This window comes from Ranitomeya variabilis, chromosome 3 (genome assembly GCF_051348905.1).
Source record: "Ranitomeya variabilis isolate aRanVar5 chromosome 3, aRanVar5.hap1, whole genome shotgun sequence".
NCBI lineage: Eukaryota > Metazoa > Chordata > Amphibia > Anura > Dendrobatidae > Ranitomeya > Ranitomeya variabilis.
Genome location: NC_135234.1, coordinates 91,753,451 through 91,775,113, shown reverse-complemented (window position 1 = coordinate 91,775,113; position 21,663 = coordinate 91,753,451). Strand labels below are relative to the sequence as shown.

General features: G+C 44.6%; 1 protein-coding gene across 1 annotated transcript in view; it reads right to left on the bottom strand.

Moving 5' to 3' along the window:
• The window catches only part of AIPL1 (AIP like 1 HSP90 co-chaperone), a 159,937-nt gene that overhangs the window by 125,394 nt on the left and 12,880 nt on the right, over positions 1-21,663 (bottom strand). Inside the window, exon 3 of the mRNA XM_077294394.1 lies at positions 11,915-12,094. Coding sequence (XP_077150509.1) covers positions 11,915-12,094 — 180 coding nt within the window. The remainder of the gene's footprint in view (positions 1-11,914; positions 12,095-21,663) is intronic.

Genomic DNA, 21,663 nt, shown 5'->3' with positions numbered 1-21,663 from the left:
TGCTTTACATTTGATTTTTGACTCGCTGGAAGCTCTAGGGGGCTGATATTCTCCCTGCACACCGTCAGTCGGTGTGGGGGTTCTTGAATGTTCAGCGTGGATGTTTTGTAGGGTTTTCTGCTAACCGCATAGTCCACTATCTATTTTCTGCTATCTAGACTATTGGGCCTCACTTTGCTGAATCTAGTTCATCTCTACGTTTGTGTTTTCCTCTTGCCTCACTGTTATTATTTGTTGGGGGCTTTCTATATCTTTGGGGTTCAATTTCTCTGGAGGCAAGCGAGGTCTTATTTTTTCCCTCTAGGGGTAGTCAGTTCTCCGGCTGGCTCGAGACGTCTAGAACCAACGTAGGCACGTTCACCGGCTACTTTTAGTTGTTTGTGTCAGGATCAGGTATGCGGTTAGCCCAGTTTCCACCTCCCTAGAGCAGTATTTATATTTTTGCTATCTTGCCGGAATATCAGAGATCCTCTGCCATTGGGATCATAACAGAATGCCAGGCCAAAATAAAATGTTTAATGCATCGCAGAAGCGGGATTAAAAAGAAGTTCTGAGTTTTTTTGTTTTTTTTGCTGCAGTTTGCCTAGCTTCTTCCATCCCCTTTTTCTCTGAGTGGCTGAAACTCTGCTGCAGATATGAATGTCCAGACTTTGACTTCTAGTGTGGATCAGCTTGCTGCTAGGGTGCAAAGCATTCAGGATTTTGTTATCCATAGCCCTATGTCTGAACCAAAAATACCTATTCCTGAGCCGTTTTTTGGAGATAGATCTAAATTCCTGAATTTTAGGAATAATTCTAAATTGTTTCTGTCTCTGAAACCTCGTTCCTCTGGTGATTCCGCTCAGCAAGTTAAGATTGTTATTTCCTTCTTGCGCGGCGACTCTCAGGATTGGGCCTTCTCTCTGGCGCCAGGAGATCCTGCATTGGTGAATGTTGATGCGTTTTTTCTGGCACTTGGTTTGCTTTATGAGGAGCCTAATCTTGAAAATCAGGCTGAAAAAATGTTGCTGGTTATCTCTCAGGGTCAGGACGAAGCTGAGGTATATTGCCAAAAATTTCGGAAATGGTCCGTGCTTACTCAATGGAATGAGTGTGCACTGGCCGCAAATTTCAGAAATGGTCTTTCTGAAGCCATTAAAGATGTGATGGTGGGGTTTCCTATCCCTACAGGTCTAAATGATTCAATGGCTCTAGCCATTCAAATTGATCGACGTTTGCGGGAGCGCAAATCTGATAATCCTTTGGCGGTGCTGACTGAACGGTCACCTGATTCTATGCAATGTGACAGAATTCTGACCAGAGCCGAGCGACAAAATCATAGACGTCAAAATGGGTTGTGTTTCTACTGCGGTGATTCAACACATGTTATCTCAGCATGCTCTAAACGTTTAAAGAAAAAAGTTAATCCTGTCGCCATTGGTACTTTTCAGCCTAAGTTTATTTTGTCTGTGACTTTAATTTGTTCATTATCTTCTTACTCAGTTATGGCTTTTGTGGATTCTGGTGCTGCTTTAAGTCTGATGGATTTGTCGTTTGCCAAGCGCTGCGGTTTTGTCCTGGAGCCTTTGGAAAATCCTATTCCTCTTAGAGGAATTGATTCTACGCCATTGGCAGAGAATAAACCTCAGTATTGGACGCAGGTGACCATGTGCATGACTCCTGTACATCAGGAGGTGATTCGTTTTTTGGTACTGCATAAAATGCATGATGTTGTCGTTTTGGGTCTGCCATGGTTACAGGCCCATAATCCAGTTTTAGATTGGAAAGCTATGACTGTGCCTAGTTGGGGGTGTCAGGGGATTCATGGCGATTCTCCATTGGTGTCTATTGCTTCTTCTACGTCTTCTGAGATCCCTGAGTTTTTGTCAGACTTTCAGGATGTATTTAATGAGGCCAGGTCCAGTGCCCTTCCTCCTCATAGGGACTGTGATTGTGCTATAGATTTGATTCCTGGTAGTAAGTTTCCTAAGGGACGACTCTTTAATTTATCTGTGCCAGAGCATGCCGCGATGCGGAGTTATATAAAGGAGTCTTTAGAGAAGGGACATATTCGCCCATCCTCGTCCCCTCTTGGTGCAGGATTCTTTTTTGTGGGCAAGAAAGACGGTTCTTTGAGACCTTGTATAGATTATCGTCTTCTGAATAAGATCACTGTTAAATTTCAGTATCCTTTGCCATTGTTGTCTGATTTGTTGGCTCGGATTAAGGGATCCAGTTGGTTCACCAAGATAGATCTTCGTGGTGCGTATAACCTTGTGCGCATAAAGCAGGGAGATGAATGGAAAACGGCATTTAATACGCCTGAGGGTCATTTTGAGTACCTGGTGATGCCTTTCGGATTATCTAATGCTCCTTCTGTGTTTCAGTCCTTCATGCATGACATCTTCCGGAAATATCTGGATAAATTTATGATTATTTATCTGGATGATATTTTGTTTTTTTCTGATGATTGGGAGTCCCATGTGAACCAGGTCAGGATGGTGTTTCAGGTTTTGCGGGAGAATGCTCTATTTGTGAAGGGCTCAAAATGTATCTTTGGGGTACAGAAGGTTTCTTTTTTGGGTTTTATTTTTTCCCCTTCTACTGTGGAGATGGACCCAGTTAAGGTCCGTGCCATTCATGACTGGACTCAGCCCACGTCTGTTAAGAGCCTGCAGAAGTTCTTGGGCTTTGCTAATTTTTACCGTCGTTTTATCGCTAATTTCTCCAGCGTGGTTAAACCTTTGTGCCTGATTCTCCGGGAGTCTCTGAGCCGGCTGGTATTCTCAGATAGGGAGTAATTTTGTCTGCCATTTCCCCAGATTTGCGACGAGGGCTGCAAAAATTTCAGGCTGATAGGCCTGATCGTTGTCCACCAGAGAGATTGTTTTTCCCTGATGGATGGACCAACAGAGTTATTTCTGAGGTTCATTCTTCGGTGTTGGCGGGACATCCTGGGATTTTCGGTACCAGAGATTTGGTGGCCAGGTCCTTTTGGTGGCCTTCCTTGTCGCGGGATGTGCGTTCTTTTGTGCAGTCCTGTGGGATTTGTGCTCGGGCTAAGCCTTGCTGTTCTTGTGCCAGCGGGTTGCTTTTGCCCTTGCCTATCCCAAAGAGGCCTTGGACGCACATTTCCATGGATTTCATTTCAGATCTTCCGGTGTCTCGGAAGATGTCTGTCATCTGGGTGGTGTGCGATCGTTTTTCTAAAATGGTCCATTTGGTGCCCTTGCCTAAGTTGCCTTCCTCCTCTGATTTGGTTCCTTTGTTCTTTCAGAATGTGGTTCGTTTGCATGGCATCCCTGAGAATATTGTATCTGACAGAGGATCCCAGTTTGTGTCCAGATTCTGGCGATCCTTTTGTGCTAAGATGGGTATTGATTTGTCTTTTTCGTCGGCTTTCCATCCTCAGACTAATGGCCAGACCGAGCGAACTAATCAGACGTTGGAGACTTATTTGAGATGTTTTGTTTCTGCTGATCAGGACGACTGGGGTACCTTTTTGCCACTGGCCGAGTTTGCCCTTAATAATCGGGCTAGTTCTGCCACCTTGGTTTCACCCTTTTTCTGCAACTCTGGTTTTCATCCTCGTTTCTCCTCGGGTCAGGTTGAACCTTCTGACTGTCCTGGGGTTGATTCTGTGGTGGATAGGTTGCAGCGGATTTGGAACCATGTGGTGGACAATTTGAAATTGTCACAAGACAAGGCCCAGCGGTTTGCCAACCGCCGCCGCGGTGTGGGTCCCCGACTTCGTGTTGGGGATTTGGTTTGGTTGTCTTCTCGGCATGTTCCTTTCAAAGTCTCCTCTCCTAAGTTCAAGCCTCGCTTTATCGGTCCTTATAAGATTTTGGAAATCCTTAACCCGGTGTCTTTTCGCTTGGACCTTCCAGCGTCTTTTGCTATTCATAATGTGTTCCATAGGTCCTTGTTGCGGCGGTACGTTGTGCCTATGGTTCCTGCTGTTGAGCCTCCTGCCCCGGTTTTGGTTGAGGGCGAGTTGGAGTACGTGGTGGAGAAGATTCTGGATTCTCGTATCTCTAGACGGAAACTCCAGTATTTAGTTAAGTGGAAAGGCTATGGTCAGGAGGATAATTCCTGGGTTGTCGCCTCTGATGTTCATGCGGCTGATTTGGTTCATGCCTTTCACGCTGCTCATCCTGATCGCCCTGGGGGTCTTGGTGAGGGTTCGGTGACCCCTCCTCAAGGGGGGGGTACTGTTGTGAACTGTGTTTCTGGGCTCCCTCTGGTGGTCACTAACGGTATTGTGTTAGGTATGTCTTGTTGCAGGCCTGAGCTCCAGCTGTGTCGTTAAGCAGCGGGTGTTTCCAATTTGAGTCTCCTCTGGACTCAGTCTCTTGCCTGGCATCGTTGTATCCAGACCTATTTGGTCTCCTCCGGATTCCTTTCAGTCTGCCTTATGCAAGAAAAGCTAAGTCTGTTTTGTACAATTTGGATCGTTTGCATTATTCAGTGTTTTTGTCCAGCTTGCTTTACATTTGATTTTTGACTCGCTGGAAGCTCTAGGGGGCTGATATTCTCCCTCCACACCGTCAGTCGGTGTGGGGGTTCTTGAATGTTCAGCGTGGATGTTTTGTAGGGTTTTCTGCTAACCGCATAGTCCACTATCTATTTTCTGCTATCTAGACTATTGGGCCTCACTTTGCTGAATCTAGTTCATCTCTACGTTTGTGTTTTCCTCTTGCCTCACCGTTATTATTTGTTGGGGGCTTTCTATATCTTTGGGGTTCAATTTCTCTGGAGGCAAGCGAGGTCTTATTTTTTCCCTCTAGGGGTAGTCAGTTCTCCGGCTGGCTCGAGACGTCTAGAACCAACGTAGGCACGTTCACCGGCTACTTTTAGTTGTTTGTGTCAGGATCAGGTATGCGGTTAGCCCAGTTTCCACCTCCCTAGAGCAGTATTTATATTTTTGCTATCTTGCCGGAATATCAGAGATCCTCTGCCATTGGGATCATAACAGGCCCTGCCTTAAGGCCATAAAAGACCTTTGAGGAATATTGAAATATTGAAATAGTGTTAGTTCCCAACTAGTTCCCCCTGTTGCTGGGACTGGCATATTAGCCCCAGTTACAAGAGAAATGTAGCATCTTGGCTGCATAGCAGTATTGTTTGAGTCTCCCATGACTGATTAATTCTTGCTCTGTCACTATATACTCCCTGACACAAGTTATGTCACTTATTCATGTTATGTAAATAAAAGCTTATAACCTGACGTTAAATTCATCTATTGGTTGTAAAAAATATTATTTTGAAAGCTGAAACCCTCTGAAATGTGGTTTAGGTTAGGAAAATAAATTGTCATCAATGCAGAATTATTGCTCAGTTAATGGACACAGAATGGTCAGATTTTGGCAAGACAAAAGTTTTGTCGCCTACAGAAAGTAATGTGATATTCAAACAAATAATTAACTTAAAATACAAATATATGTTGCATAACATTGGTGAATGAAGTTGTGGTGGTATTAGAGTCATATTTAATATTTTGAGCTTGAAGGACTGCATCCATGTGTGGCGCCCCCACCGCCGCAGGGCCGAGGGGTACCCGGTACCGGGCCTCCGAGTCTCTGCTCTGGGGTTGTCACGGCGGCTAGGCCCCGGTCCGTGACCCTGCCGTGGGGCGCTCAGTGAATAACAGGTGTGGATGGTGCAGTGCAGTAAATAACGAGGACACCAAGTTGCAGTCTCTTTACCTCTTTACTGAAGGTTTTAAAGTCCTCAGTCCAGAGCGCTGTTACCAGGGCTGTCAGAGACCGGCCGGTCTAAAGACACATCAGGAGTTCTCTTTACAGGTGGGAATCAGTATCTACCTTCTAGCGCTGGGTGTTGTAGTTCTTCCCTGCTGAGCTCCCGGGATAGTCCTCACAACTGGTTCTGTCTATCTCTGATGTTCGTTCTCTCCGTCCTCCAGGTGATATGGTAGGACGCACCCGTATGACGGGGTAGGCCTGGAGTTCTTCCGGGACCCTAGAGTCGCCCCTCTCCCACAGCTGCCTCCGTTGTCTGCTTAGGTGTTAAGTGAGACAGCCAACCTGTAATTGGCTGTCCTGCCGTGGTTTGCAGTAGTACTTAAAGTCTCTTACTTGCTCGGCGTTCCGGCCACCGACTGTTTGCGCCTCAGAAGGATGTTGCCTCGGTCTAACAGCACGACTCCTTCTGGTCCCAATTCCTCTTTACTGTATTCCCGTTGTGCACTGGTTAGTTCTGCTCCGAGGAGTCTGTCAGGATCCCATCCCTGACAGGTCCTCTCACTAGCTTTTCCCAGCTACTTCTCCCTGTCTTCCTGTCCAACCCCCAGTTTTACCAGAGTGTGAGGAGTGGCCTACTAGATAGGACCACCCCCCCTGGTGGCCGGAGTGTGAAGTGTAGTGAGGTGTTACCTGATCAGAGAAACTCCTTTAGTGCAATCAGACGTACCATAGCTCCCCATAGTGGCGGAGCCACAGTACTGCAACGACCAGGACTCTGGGGCGCTGCACATGCGGTTCAACAATGATTCATACAATTTATTAATGAGGTCAGCAGGAATAGCAAAGAATGCAGTCTTACATGCCTCCCAGAGTTCATCTAGATTCTTTGGTTTTGTCTTCCATGCTACCTCTTTCATCCTACCCCAAACATGCTCAATGATGTTCATGTCTGGTGACTGGGCTGGCCAGTCCTTGAGCACCTTGATCTTTTTTGCCTGGAGGAACTTTGTTGTAGAGATGGATGTGTGAGATGGAGCACCATCCTGCTGCAGAATTTGACCCCTTTTATGATTTGGAATATAAGAGGTAGCTAATACTTCTTGATATTATAGACTATTGATATTGCCTTCCACCTTGCAAATGTTTTGGACACCCCTATACTGAATGTAACCCCAGACCATTATCTTTCCACCACCAAATTTAACTGTTTTCTGGGTGTATTTTGGATCCATACGGGATCCAGCAGCTCTCCTGCAGTATTTGTGGTGGCTGTGGTGTAATTCTACTGAAGATTCATCAGAGAATTCCACCTTCTGCCACTTTTCCAGCGTCCATCTGTTTAGCAGGCTGTGGGACTTTGCAAATGCCACACGGTTTTTTTATTTGCCTTTTGTTTAGTGCAGGCTTCTGGGCACTGATTCAACCATGGAGGCCATTTCGAGACAGAATTCTACAAACTGTTCTAGTTGACACAGGGACTTGAGGTGACCAGGCCTGTTGGACCTCTGCTGCAGTGGAAGAGGGGCTTGCTTTGGATTTTCTAACCAACAAACGTTCCTCCTGAGCAGTTGTCTGCCGGACCTGGGCTTGTTAAACACATCTCCAGTCTTTTCAAATCTTTTTTTAATTCTTTGTTAGTGTTGAGCATTCCGATACCGCAAGTATCGGGTATCGGACGATATTTGCTGTATCGGAATTCTGATACCGAGATCCGATACTTTTGTGGTATCGGGAATTGGAATCGGAAGTTCCCAGTGTATGGTTCCCAGGGTCTGAAGGAGAGAAAACTCTCCTTCAGGCTCTGGGATCCATATCCATGTAAAAAATAAAGAATTAAAATAAAAAATAGGGATATACTCACCCTCGGACGCTCCCTGGTAGTAACCGGCAGCCTTCTTTGCTTAAAATGAGCGCGTTCAGCACCTTCCATGATGTCACGGCTTCTGATTGGTCGCGTGCCGCTCATGTGACCGCCACGCGACCAATCACAAGCCGCGACGTCATCCCTCAGGTCTTAAATTCCCTTCTAGGAATTTAGGACCTGAGGGATGACGTCACGGCTTGTGATTGGTCGCGTGGCGGTCACATGAGCGGCACGCGACCAATCAGAAGCCGTGACTAGTGTTGAGCATTCCGATACCGCAAGTATCAGGTATCGGCCGATACTTGCGGGTATCGGAATTCCGATACCGAGATCCGATACTTTTGTGGTATCGGGTATCGGTATCGAAACAACATTAATGTAAAAATGTGTAAAAGAGAGAATTAAAATAAAAAATATTGCTATACTCACCTCTCCGACGCAGCCTGCACCTTACCGAGGGAAGCGGCAGCGTTCTTTGTTTAAAATTCGCGCTTTTCTTTCCTTTACGTGAAGTCCCGGCTTGTGATTGGTTGCGTCGCAGTCACATGGGCGACGCAACCAATCACAGCAAGCCGTGACGTAATTTCAGGTCCTTAAGGATTTTAAAACTACGTCCCGGCTTTGTGATTGGTTGCGTCGCAGTCACATGGGCGATGCAACCAATCACAGCAAGCCGTGACGTAATTTCAGGCCCTTAAGGATTTTAAAATTACGTCCCGGCTTTGTGATTGGTTGCGTCGCAGTCACATGGGCGACGCAACCAATCACAAGCCGTGACGTCACGGGAGGCTGGACACGCGCGCATTTTAAAATGCGCGCGAGTCCAGCCTCCCGTGACGTCCCGGCTTGTGATTGGTTGCATCGCGGTCAACCAATCACAAGCCGGGAGGCTGGACACGCGCGCATTTTAAAATGGCTTCCCGGCTTGTGATTGGTTGACAGCGACGCAACCAATCACAAGCTGGGACGTCACGGGAGGCTGGACTCGCGCGCATTTTAAAATGCGCGCGTGTCCAGCCTCCCGTGACGTCACGGCTTGTGATTGGTTGCGTCGCCCATGTGACTGCGACGCAACCAATCACAAAGCCGGGACGTAATTTTAAAATCCTTAAGGACCTGAAATTACGTCACGGCTTGCTGTGATTGGTTGCGTCGCCCATGTGACTGCGACGCAACCAATCACAAAGCCGGAGCGTAATTTTAAAATACTGAATGACCTGAAATTACGTCACGGCTTGCTGTGATTGGTTGCGTTGCGGTCACATGGGCGGCACGCGTCCAATCACAAGCCGGGACTTCACGTAAGGAAAGAAAAGCGCGAATTTTAAGCAAACAACGCTGCCGGTTCCCTCGCTGAGGTCCAGGCTGCGTCGGAGAGGTGAGTATAGCAATATTTTTTATTTTAATTCTTTATTTTACACATTAATATGGTTCCCAGGGCCTGAAGGAGAGTTTCCTCTCCTTCAGACCCTGGGAACCATCAGGAATACCGTCCGATACTTGAGTCCCATTGACTTGTATTGGTATCGGGTATCGGTATCGGATTGGATCCGATACTTTGCCGGTATCGGCCGATACTTTCCGATACCGATACTTTCAAGTATCGGACGGTATCGCTCAACACTAGCCGTGACGTCATGGAAGGTTCTGAATGCGCTCATTTTAAGCAAAGAAGGCTGCCGGTTCACAGCGGTAAGGTCCAGGCTGCGTCAGAGAGGTGAGTATATCAATATTTTTTATTTTAATTCTTTATTTTACACATTAATATGGATCCCAGGGCCTGAAGGAGAGTTTCCTCTCCTTCAGACCCTGGGAACCATCAGGGATACCTTCCGATACTTGAGTCCCATTCACTTGTATTGGTATCGGGTATCGGTATCGGATCAGATCCGATACTTTGCCGGTATCGGCCGATACTTTCCGATACCGATACTTTCAAGTATCGGACGGTATCGCTCAACACTATTCTTTGTACTTGACGCTGAGACGCATTAACCCCTTCACCCCCGGAGCTTTTTCCGTTTTTCCGTTTTCGTTTTTCGCTCCCCTCCTTCCCAGAGCCATAACTTTTTTATTTTTCCGTCAATTTGGCCATGTGAGGGCTTATTTTTTGCGGGACGTGTTGTACTTTTGAACGACATCATTGGTTTTAGCATGTCGTGTACTAGAAAACGGGAAAAAAATTCCAAGTGCAGTGAAATTGCAAAAAAAGTGCAATCCCACACTTGTTTTTTGCTTGCCTATTTTGCTAGGTTCACTAAATGCTAAAACTGACCTGCCATTATGATTCTCCAGGTCACTACGAGTTCATAGACACCTAACATGACTAGGTTATTTTTCACCTAAGTGGTGAAAAAAAATTCCAAACTTTGCAAAAAACAAAACAAAACAAAATTGCGCCATTTTCCGATACTCGTAGCGTCTCCATTTTTCGTGATCTGGGGTCGGGTGAGGGCTTGTTTTTTGCGTGCCGAGCTGGCGTTTTTATTGATAGCATTTTGGTGCAGATACGTTCTTTTGATCGCCCGTTATTGCATTTTAATGCAATGTCGTGGCGACCAAAAAAACGTAAATCTGGCGTTTCGAATTTTTTTCTCATTACGCCATTTAGCAATCAGGTTAATGCTTTTTTTTTATTGATAGATCGGGCGATTCTGAACGCGGCGATACCAAATATGTGTAGGTTGGGGTTTTTTTTAATTGATTTATTTTGATTGGGGCGAAAGGGGGGTGATTTAAACTTTTATATTTTTTTTATTTTTTTCACATTTTTAAAAACTTTTTTTTTTTACTTTTGCCATGCTTCTATAGCCTCCATGGGAGGCTAGAAGCAGGCACAGCCCGATCGGCTCTGCTATGCAGCAGTGATCATAAGATCGCTACTACACAGCAGATTTGCAGGTGTGCTGTGAGCGCCGACCACAGGGGGGCGCTCACAGCCACCGGCAATCAGTAACCATAGAGGTCTCAAGGACCTCTATGGTTACAATGGAGGAGCATCGCCGACCCCCGATCATGTGACGGGGGTCGGCGATGCGCTCATATCCGGCCGCACGGCCGGATGCGGTAGTTAAATGCCGCTGTCTGCGTTTGACAGCGGCATTTAACTAGTTAATAGGCGCGCGCAGATCGCGATTCTGCTCGCGCCTATTGCGGGCACATGTCAGCTGTTCAAAACAGCTGACATGTCCCGGCTTTGATGTGCGCTCACCGCCGGAGCGCACATCAAAGCGGGGGTCCCGACATGTGACGTACTATACCGTCACATGTCGGGAAGGGGTTAAAGGTGCCAGCCACCTCTGCAGTGAATCTGGTCTTCAGCCACTTGATAATCCAGGCTTTGGTCGCAGGGTGGATTTTTGGCATGTTGTCAGAGCGCAAGTTGCAGTTCAAGTGAAGGTCTGGGGTGCTGGGTTTCTTTTTATACACACACTAATTAACCGATCATTTACTGAGCACAGGTGAGGATGTAAACTAGAATTGGGTGCATTATATGACCAGGACACAAAACTTTTGTCTTGCCAAAATCTGACCATTCTGTGTCCATTATCTGATCAATATTTCTGCATTGATGCCAATTTATTTTCTTAACCTAAACGACATTTTGGAGGGTTTCAGCTTTCAAAAGATTAATTTATAAAACCAATGGATGAATTTAACGTCAGGTTATAAGCTTTTATTTACATAACATGGATAAGCGACATAACTTCTGTCAGGGAGTGTACACAGCGATCATATGCCCCTGTTTTTGTATGGGTGAGAAAACGCTTTATACTGCTGCATAATAAACCCTCTGTGTCTTCTGTACAGGGTCTCCAGCTGTCTCTGACAGCTGGCTTCCCGATCCCACAGATACGGTACTATATTGACATTTTAGAACATCACTGCAGAGTAGATGTGAGACCACCGAGATGTTTAAAGTCTATGGATGGAAGTAACTAAACCACATGCACGAAAAAACCCAAACATGTGCCTGTTTTGGAACAGGTAAATGGATTGGTCTAGAACTGATTGGTACAATGCAAGTCGGGAGCGGGTGTATGGAGTGGGCTCAAGGTGAGCCCACCCCGTACCCGGCTGATAATGGATGTGACACACTGCCCGGATTTGCCTCTAAATAAATTTTAATTTAGACTCTTCAGTACCTGTGGCTATAGTGTGCCTGATATTATCAGCACATAGATCGATCTGATCCTGGGCTACTGACTACAGAAGATAATCGTATTAACAAAAATTGAAATAAAATCACAAACAAACAACTTTGTGCTAAAGAATGTACCAAGGACCATATACACATTTAATTCACCGATTAACATTTGAATTTTTACTAGTGAGTAATTAAAGCACCAGGATTTAAGATACTCACTGTGACGTCACACCAGAATTCAGCCACCTCGCCAATCCTCATTGACGCGAGCAGGATCTCCCATACTTCCAGCTTGAACATGTTGCCAATAATGATTTCCATCGGAACTCCCACTTTCTTGCTGTCATCAATAACCGTTCTATCACTATCACATTTTAATGTCCGAAAATGGAATGTCACCTATTAAAACCAGAGACAACATTGTTAAAAAAAAGACTATTTCTATAAAGAATAAAGCAGTATTGAAAAACAAAGTTGACAAAATATATACACCTTCACACTTAAATTTTTATACAAAACTAATTTATTACTGTAAATATTTTCTTTAATTTTCGTGCTACAGTGGTTCTTAAAGTCCTTTATCTATGTGATTGCTCTGCAGAAATGGGGCTGCAGGGGTTTGCATACAGATCTACAGTGGAGAGGGAAGAAAGATTTCACGGAGGGCAGAAAAAAAAGGCTATAGACCAGGAAGAAAGCAAATTGGAATTTTGCTGATACACGTAAGGAAGTGACGATAGCAGCACCCTGAATACCCTTCAAATCAAGGCTATATTTTTGGAAAAAATGTGAAAAAAGAAAAATCTTGGATCAGACTTCAAAGTTTACAGTTGTGCTCAAAAATTTACATACCCTGGCAGAATTTTTCCTTGGCCTTTTTTTTAGAGATTATGAATGATAACACAAACATTTTTTCTACACTCATGGTTAGTGGTTGGGTGAAGCCATTTGTTGTCAAACTACTGTTTTTTCTCTTTTGAAATCATAATGACAACACAAAACATCCAAATGACCCTGATCAAAAGTTCAGATACCCAATTTCTTAATACCGTGTATTGCCCAATCTAACATCAATGACATCTTGAAGTCTTTTGTGGTAGTTGTGGATGAGGTTCTTTATTTTCTCAGATGGTAAAGCTGCCCACTCTTCTTGGCAAAAAGCCTCCACTTCCTGTAAATTCCTGGGCTGTCTAGCATGAACTGTATGCTTGAGATCTCCCCAGAGTCACTCAATGATATTGCGATCAGGAGACTGAGATGGCCACTCCAGAACCTTCACTTTGTTTTGCTGTTGCCAATAACAGGTTGACTTAGCCTTGTGTTTGGGATCGTTGTCATGTTGGAACGTCCAAGTACGTCCCATACGCAGCTTCCAGGCTGATGATTGCAAATTTGCCTCCAGTATTTGCTGATAACGTGCTTCATTCATCTTTCCTTCAACTTTGACCAAGTTTCCTGTGCCTTTGTAGATCAGTGACCTGTCAGCGGTCTGCATTATGAATAGCTAACAGAGCACCACATGAATTATCAGTATTTTAATTAGTATAATGGCGCCGACTTGACACTGTCTGTAGGTTACTGTGCACAATCCTGCTGACAGGTTCCCTTTAGTAAACAAATTTAAGAACTGAGTTTGTCCTTGCTGACTGTAATGCTTCTTACAAAGATTTTAACAGTCCCTAAATGCAAAGTTTAATAAAATAATTCAGGCATTTACTACTAAAAAAAATTATCCCTTAGCTGCTGCCAATTTTGTCACAAACTCTGCCTACTTTCTGCACACGCAACTGCTACTGTAAAGGGTACTCCATTTCTAACAACCAGTTTTCCACTTACCTATCACAATAGGATGACAATGAACTCCACACATCCTATTCATCCTATCATAACACACTTTTCACTGCTACCACCTACCATTTTACAAGTCCAGTGGGACGCTTGTACTGAGTAATACACTAGCACACACACCACCCATCCTTCCCAAGAACCTGGCAGGTACTCTTCTTGCATTCTGGCATACCCAAAATAACACGTCCAATACTTACTGTATTTTTTGGACTATAAGACGCATTTTTTTCTTCCAAAAATGTGGATGAAAATGGGGAGGTAAGTCTTATAGTCTGGATGAGCTCTGACTGTGGTAGGGAGGTGGGGGAGCGGCAGCAGCGGAGCAGCGGGTCACAGAAGGCAGGAGCTGGCAGATGCAGCTAACTCCTGTGCCCCCTGCTAAAGAGAAATGAATATTCACTACTTTCCATGCCCATGAGAGTGAAATGCAGTAAATATTCATTTCTCTTTAATAGTGGACAAGCTGTTAGCTGCAGCCACAGCTGCCGAGCGTTCGCATGTGTCCGCTACTTAAGGCAATGAGTGTTCACTGCTCTCCACTCCCATAGGCATGGAATGCAGTAAATATTCATTTTCTTTAGCAGTGGGCACACGTGACCGCCTGGCAGATGCAGGAAGCCGGTGGCTAACACTATGCGCGCTATTAAAGAGCAATGAATATTCACTGTTCTGCACGCACATAGTCCTGACTTGGAGAGCAGTGAGTATTCTGGCAGCTGCACATGGCATCCCTCCGATGCACTGCTTACAAGCATATATCAGCTACTGGAATCAGAACAAGACGCTGCAAGGGAGCGCAGGGAAGGTAAGTATAATGGTTTATTTTTTTATAATGCTTTTCTGATGGGGCCATGCATAACAGGATGGGGATGGGGGCCAATCATACCATGATAAGGATGTGGCCATGCATACTAGGATAAGGATGTGGCCATGCATTCCAGGATGGAGATGGGGTCCTGCATACCAGGATAGGGATCAGGGGGCCATACCTACCAGAATAGGGATGAGGGTTACCATACCTACCAAGATAGGGATGAGGGAGACATGCATACCAGAATAGGGATGAGGGGGCCAAGCATACCAGGATATGGATGATGGGCCTGTGCATACCAGAATGGGGAGGAGGGAGTCATGCATACCAGGATAGGGATGAGGGGGCCATGCATACCAGGATAGGGATGAGGGGGCCATGCATACCAGGATAGGGATGAGGAGGCCATGCATACCAGGATGGGGATGAGGAGCCATGCATACCAGGATAGGGATAAGGGGGCCATATATACCAGGATTGGGATATTAGTACAGAATTGATCACATTCCTTACTTCATCTTTTTTTCTAATTTCCTCCTTTAAAACCGAGATGCATCTTATGGTCCGAAAAATACAGTACCCTCTTCAGGTGTGTGGGTAGGTTTAGAGCAGCAAGGAACAAATTTGCTAAACTTTAGATTCATATACGAAAAACTGCTTACTTAAATGACAAAAAGATAAAATAACTAAAAGACATGCAAGATAAAAACAGTATAAATTAAACGGCATTAAAAAAATTTTAAAAAATCTTATGGATTTGGATCTGTGAGACCTACTGTAAAAGGAGTCAGCGTGAAAATTCATGCTGTGTCTCCTGGACCTGACAATGATTTTTTTTCTGGATGAGATACTATAAAGGGTCTCATCCACACTTCTCCTCCTGGTAAGCTGAGAGGAGGATGGCTAAATGTATGCACGGAACATGGGTGAACAGTCACACTTCTAATTTATGCCATATTTTCCCATAAGAAATAATATAACTGCCATATTTTCAAGCAAACTTTCACCATCCTAGACAAACAAGACGATGATACAGTACACTCATAATTCGGGTTGATATTTTACGTTTCTGTGGTTTCCCAAGGCCGATAATCCTGGTGCTGCAACCCACAGAAGTGATTGCGTCACCTGATCATAGATATATCCGTAGATGGTGTTCATACCAGATTATTATAAGTACGGCATGAAAATATTGCATTTCCATTGCTACGTGATGTCTCTAGTATGGGCTAGAGATGACCCTCTGTGTCACACCCGCAGGTGGCTCATTTGGTTTGTGGACTCACTGTGACACAGTGCCAGACGTGCCTAGGAATGGGTGCAGCCAAGAGGCTACCTGTTTTTTGCAGGAGTTTCTGATGGTGGACTGCAAGTAGCCAACAAGTACTACTCCTAGGCAGGCGTCGATACTGCAACTGCCGATCCCAGGGGCCAGGTTCGCTGACATGGGGAGACATGACCGAGGTCACTGACAAGCAGGTATTGAAGACTGATGGACTGTATGGGCACCTTGGTTATTGAAGATAGCTTCTTGTTCACACATGTAAATGTCAGGAAACAATTATTGAGCAGTCCACACTAGGACCGGGGACAACGGACACAGTACTGGCTGCACCGGTTGCATCGGGACCAGGAGAACTGGTATAGCTACAGCAGATGCAGTTTCAGGATTACGCCACCAAAATGGTCACATGAACATGGACAAACTATACTCGGCTAACGGGAAAACAGGATATGGGAATAACTTTGACAGACTAAGGACAGAGGTCCTGGCAAAATTCAGTTGCACACACCAACACCAAAAAGAATAAACTATAGGGGTTGATCAGGCACCTCCCTATTGGGGAGTGTGCCTTTATACAAGATGTCTCCCAGCTATTGTCTGGGAGACACCTTGCAGGTGATTACTTTAAATAAATGCCTCCCAGCTGTTAGCTGGGAGCATTTTACCATGTGCGTGAGCAGCCCCTTTAAGAGCAGGGGAGCGCACGCACGCAAGTACTAGGCGCGCCGCAGGAACACAGTGTGACGTGCACAGGGAAGGAGGAGACAACTCATGAGGAAGCAGCTGCGGCCAGGACATTGAGTAAGCTCGCGTCCCCGCATGGTATGAGGAGGTGAGCCATGTGAAGGTGCCGGCAAACATTACACTCTGCTTTAGAGCCATTTATCTTCATCTGTGGTATAGCACCTCTTTGCTAACAAGGATGTACACAGTAGTTCTCCCTTCCACAAACTGTAAACTACTTACTGATTAATTTATCTACACACAGGAGATGCTGCCAGGTGTCCAGTGATATTGGATATATTTATCTTATTCATAACAACAACCTTTATGAATATGGGGATTTTGTACATAAATTTAGGCATTAATTACACGATGGCAAATAGCAGAGTACATAGCTGCAAAATAAGTAAAAACAATCCATCCTCCCATATTAGTTAAACCTCTCAACAATTCATCGTGACTTTGTGAGAAGTATCCCACCAGCAACACTACCACCTTGAAGATCTGACAAGCCTGAAGACATTAACTCCTTCCTTAGTCTAGTTAAATAAAATGATATTATTTTCTGTACCAATGTGACTCCTGTATGGTGCACAAAGATTGCTGCAGCTAGGAGCAAACCAAATTTCACAGCAGCAGTCATGAATCCCTCTTTTGCTGCATTGCCTTGGACTACATCTCCAAGAAACCTTTGCACTTCTTTGCAACCTGGAAGATGAGAAGCAACAGTAGGGACTGATTGACTGAACAAGCTCAAGAAGAAGGGACAAGCGAGATGTACTGGGGACCTGTAAAGTGCTGGGGACCTGTAAAGTGACTGTGGCCTGTCACCCATTTAGTGGGGATAGTGAGGGCCCAAAACAGGAAAACAGTGAGTGTGGACAGCTCTGCAACTCAGTGTGAGAGGAGAACATTAAGCCCTGAGGCTCCACCACAACTGCAGACCAGTTAGATTACCAAGAGTTGCCCACCTCCGCATGGCTTACCACAGAGAAGGATCTTGCCATCCATTTCCTGTGTCACTAAGTACCTGGACTCTGCAACCTCAAGCACTGGATTCCTTTGTGACCCCAGACCTGATCCATCAAGGAGTGGCTACTGCAGGGACATGCGGTTCCACTGTTGAGGAAGTTATAATAGAACTACTTGATCAGGGAGTATTTATGCGTTTGTGGCTCCACATACCAGGAGTTATAATAGGACCTTAAATGAGGGGGATTCTGCTTTCATTGGGTTATTAAGTACACCAAGAAGTCCTGAAAGGGTGCCAACATCCACGGCAACCAGGAGCCAATTTTGGACTTTAAAGGGAACCTGTCACCCCCTGGGATGTACATGACCTATTAATATGGGCATACATGTGTTACACTAGTCCTATCTTTATACTTCATATCAATAGTCTTGATGCTGAGAAATGTTATATTCTGGCTTGATGTTAATGACTTTTCCCAGGGTCCGGGGCATGCGATGCCTGGAAGAAATCCCTGACTCCTGTCTTCATTGTAATACTTATTCACTCCCATGTACATCAGTTCTGCGCCCTGCACCCCTCAGAAATACATACCTTATCTTACCTTCTATTGGCGCTACATTCAGGGATCTTCTGCGCAGACGACTTCCGCTCCAGTGACATCCGGTGTGCGCGCCTATAAGATGCTCTCCCCAGTTCCTCCATGCATGGTCATCGCTATGAACACATGGTTCCTAGCGATGACTGCACAGGGAAGAAATGGGGAGTGCACACGGGAGGTCACAGCCACTCGCCGGCGCCTGCGCAGAAGGAAAGGAAAGGGAGGAAAAGGTACGTATTGTGGAGGGAGTGCAGGGCGCAGGATTAAAGCCCCAAAACTAACATACATGGGAGGGGGCGTAGTATTACAATGAGGAGAGGTGGCAGGGGTTTCTTCCAGATACTGCATGCCCTGGAGCCTGGATGAAATCATTAACATAAAGACAGAATATAACATTTAACATTTTTCAGCATCAAGACCATTAATATGAGGCAGACAGGTAGGACTAGTGTAACATTTCTATTACCTATATGCCCATATTAATAGGTCATATACCTCCCGGGGGTGACACATTCCCTTTAATACTTGCATCGCTGAAGTCATTTGTAGGTTAAGTGTTATCAGTTAGGAGTGTGTCAGCAATCACTTAAATGCAAAGGTTTATACTTAGCATCTAGGCCCACTGCAAAGCACATCCTGTACCCTTAAGAGAATAATAATTTCATTTATATAGCGCTAAGATATTCCGCAGCGCTTTACAATTGAGGGGGAATGACATATCTTCTGAGTTTGTGGTATCATTTGTTTTGCTGTTCCTTGTTATCCCCTCTGCATTTTTCACCATTTATCCCCTATAAATGAACGTAAGTTAAATTGTGTCAATTGCATCTCTTGTGAGTGTGTATGGAGTGTAGAAAGCAGTTTCCTGAATCGACCCCTGAGACATACGAGGAAGACCCTCCTGCATTCCTCTAGACTTCCTAGCAAGGTCCAGGTGGAGACACTGCGCCATAATCAGGTGACAACTACCAGACACTCTGCCCACTGAGGCGGCTTAAAGGGGTGTAACACCAAAAATAATAATTATAAAAATTACACATTTCTGAAAATTATAATGCACAGATAAAATGAAATAAATATTTTAATGCCTTGATACAAAAACAGAAGCAATCGAGTTTTGTGGATTTTACACTATGGCAAAACAGACTGTGCTAAGAATTAAGAAAGGAAGCGCCACTGTTGGGACCTCTCTATTTGCTGCTGATCCCCATTGAGATCCTGCAGTGATTTACTGCTCTCATAAGTGCATGCGGCATCTGTGCAATTACACCATTCTGAACTATATCTCTGTATCTTCTATACTTTGCACTGAGCTATTACTCTTGAACTAGCGGAAAATCATTTTATATTTCTTATCTCTGTTTTGTAAGTTCCCTTCTCCCTGATTATTTCAGATGTTCTTATGTGATAATGTTAGGCCATTATTTTAGAGGTCTTGAACATTATTAGTAAACTAGTCAAGATTTCTATTCAATGACATATGAATTTATCACTTGTGGCTGTGTATCGATGATCCTAAATTTCTCAAACTTTTGTTTCTCAGCTTGTTTTCAGTTTGGAAGTATATTTAGTTTACAACAAATTAAAGATTCATCATTAAAAGGATAAAAGTTTATGCATATAGTGCGAAATGTCACATTTACTACAGAAGAGTACTTCAACCTATTCTCACTTAGCAAGTTCCAGTAATGACGGTCTTCTTTATTAGGTGTTTTTCACATTTACGATCCCTGCACAGATCGCTATGTCGGGATTAGCTGAGGGTCTCCTGCCTGAACTCCACAGCCTCATATATGCCTATAAGGCTTTTGAATATTGGTCAGGAGACCCTCAGTCAGCCTAAACATCATGGTTAATACTAGGACAGTAAATGTCAGATGTGTGAATCCATCCTAACAAGAATCCACTAAAAATAAGCTAATCACTATGAGTTTCACTGTTGGGACCATAGGGATCATCAGTAATTTGCTGAGGATCATTGTAAGGCCGGCGTCACACTGGCGAGTTTTACGGACGTAAGAGCGCAGAAACTACGTCCGTAAAACTCGCATTACATACGGCACAATTATTCTCAATGGGGCTGCTCCTATTAGCCGTATATTACGGTTCAGTATTATACGGCTTTCTACGGCCGTACAAAATCGCAGCATGCTGCGTTTGTCAGCGTATTGCGCAAAAAAATCGCTAATGAAAGTCTATGGGGGCGAGAAAAATACGGATTCCACACGGACCTGCAGTGTGACTTGCGAGAAATACGCAGCGGTGTTAGTGAAAAGTCGGTAATTCAATTGTCGGCTTTTCATTTCTCCTGCACAAACCCGACAGGATATGAGACATGGTTTACATACAGTAAACCATCTCATATCCCCTTTTTTTTTGCATATTCCACTCTACTGATGTTAGTAGTGTGTATGTGCAAAATTTCAGCGTTGTAGCTGCTGAAATAAAGGGTTAAATGGTGGAAAAAATTGGCGTGGGCTCCCGCGCAATTTTCTCCGCCAGAATGGTAAAGCCAGTGACTGAGGGCAGATATTAATAGCCAGGAGAGGGTCCATGGTTATTGGCTCCCCCGTGGCTAAAAAAATCTGCCCCCAGCCACCCCAGAAAAGGCACATCTGGAAGATGCGCCTATTCTGGCACTTGGCCACTCTCTTCCCACTCCCTGTAGCGGTGGGATATGGGGTAATGAAGGGTTAATGCCACCTTGCTATTGTAAGGTGACATTAGGCCAGATTAATAATGGAGAGGCGTCAATTATGACACCTATCCATTATTAATCGAATTGTTTGAAAGGGTTAAAAAACACACACACACATGATTTAAAAGTATTTTAATGAAATAAACACAGCGGTTGTTGTAATAATTTATTGTTCTCTCAATCCATCAGGAACACCCTCGCTTGGAAAAATAATAAACGCACAAGATACATACCTTCTGGTGAACCGTCTCGTCCCACGAAGTAATCCATCTGAAGGGGTTAACTAATATTACAGGCAGGAGCCCTGCTAAATGCAGCGGTGCTCCGTGCCTGTAATCCCCGGCGAATGAATGAAATGTAGGTCATTGACCTACATTTCCTTCAGTCGCGGTGATGCGCCCCTGCTGGATGTTCTCATGAACTGCAGCCTGGGAACTTTTTCCCACGCTCCAGGTCATATGAGGACATCCACCAGGGGGCGCATCACCACTGTCAGGAATGGCTCAGTATTTACTCAGGATATGACACAGGTAAAATCTGCAACACCAAATCAAACTTGATTCACAATTGATCAATACATAGGATATCACCCTATAATACTATTGAGACCTACTCAAAAAATAGGGTGAAAAAAACAACAATACAGAAACAATATAATAAACATATGAAAATGTATTAATAATATTAAAATAGCATATAAAATGGGACAACCAAACAACAGAATATGAAAAACCCCAGTGCAGTAATTGGAGTGGGTACATGGACACAGTCATGGACTGATGTATTTATCAAAAAACCCCATTACATATAGCCTATATATATTTGCAAACATGCATTCAAAGATCAAGAAGGCATAGGTGATAGAGTAACAGAAGTGTCTTATAACATTACAAAGACCATACCCAATAATTTCTTGTTTCCTCCAACACACGTTTCGCCTGGTAATGGCTTTTTCCAGTATTGCAGGTAGCCGCGGGTGTCTTTTAACGCATAGTGGAGATGGGATTTCTTGAAATCCCCTCCTCTATGCTG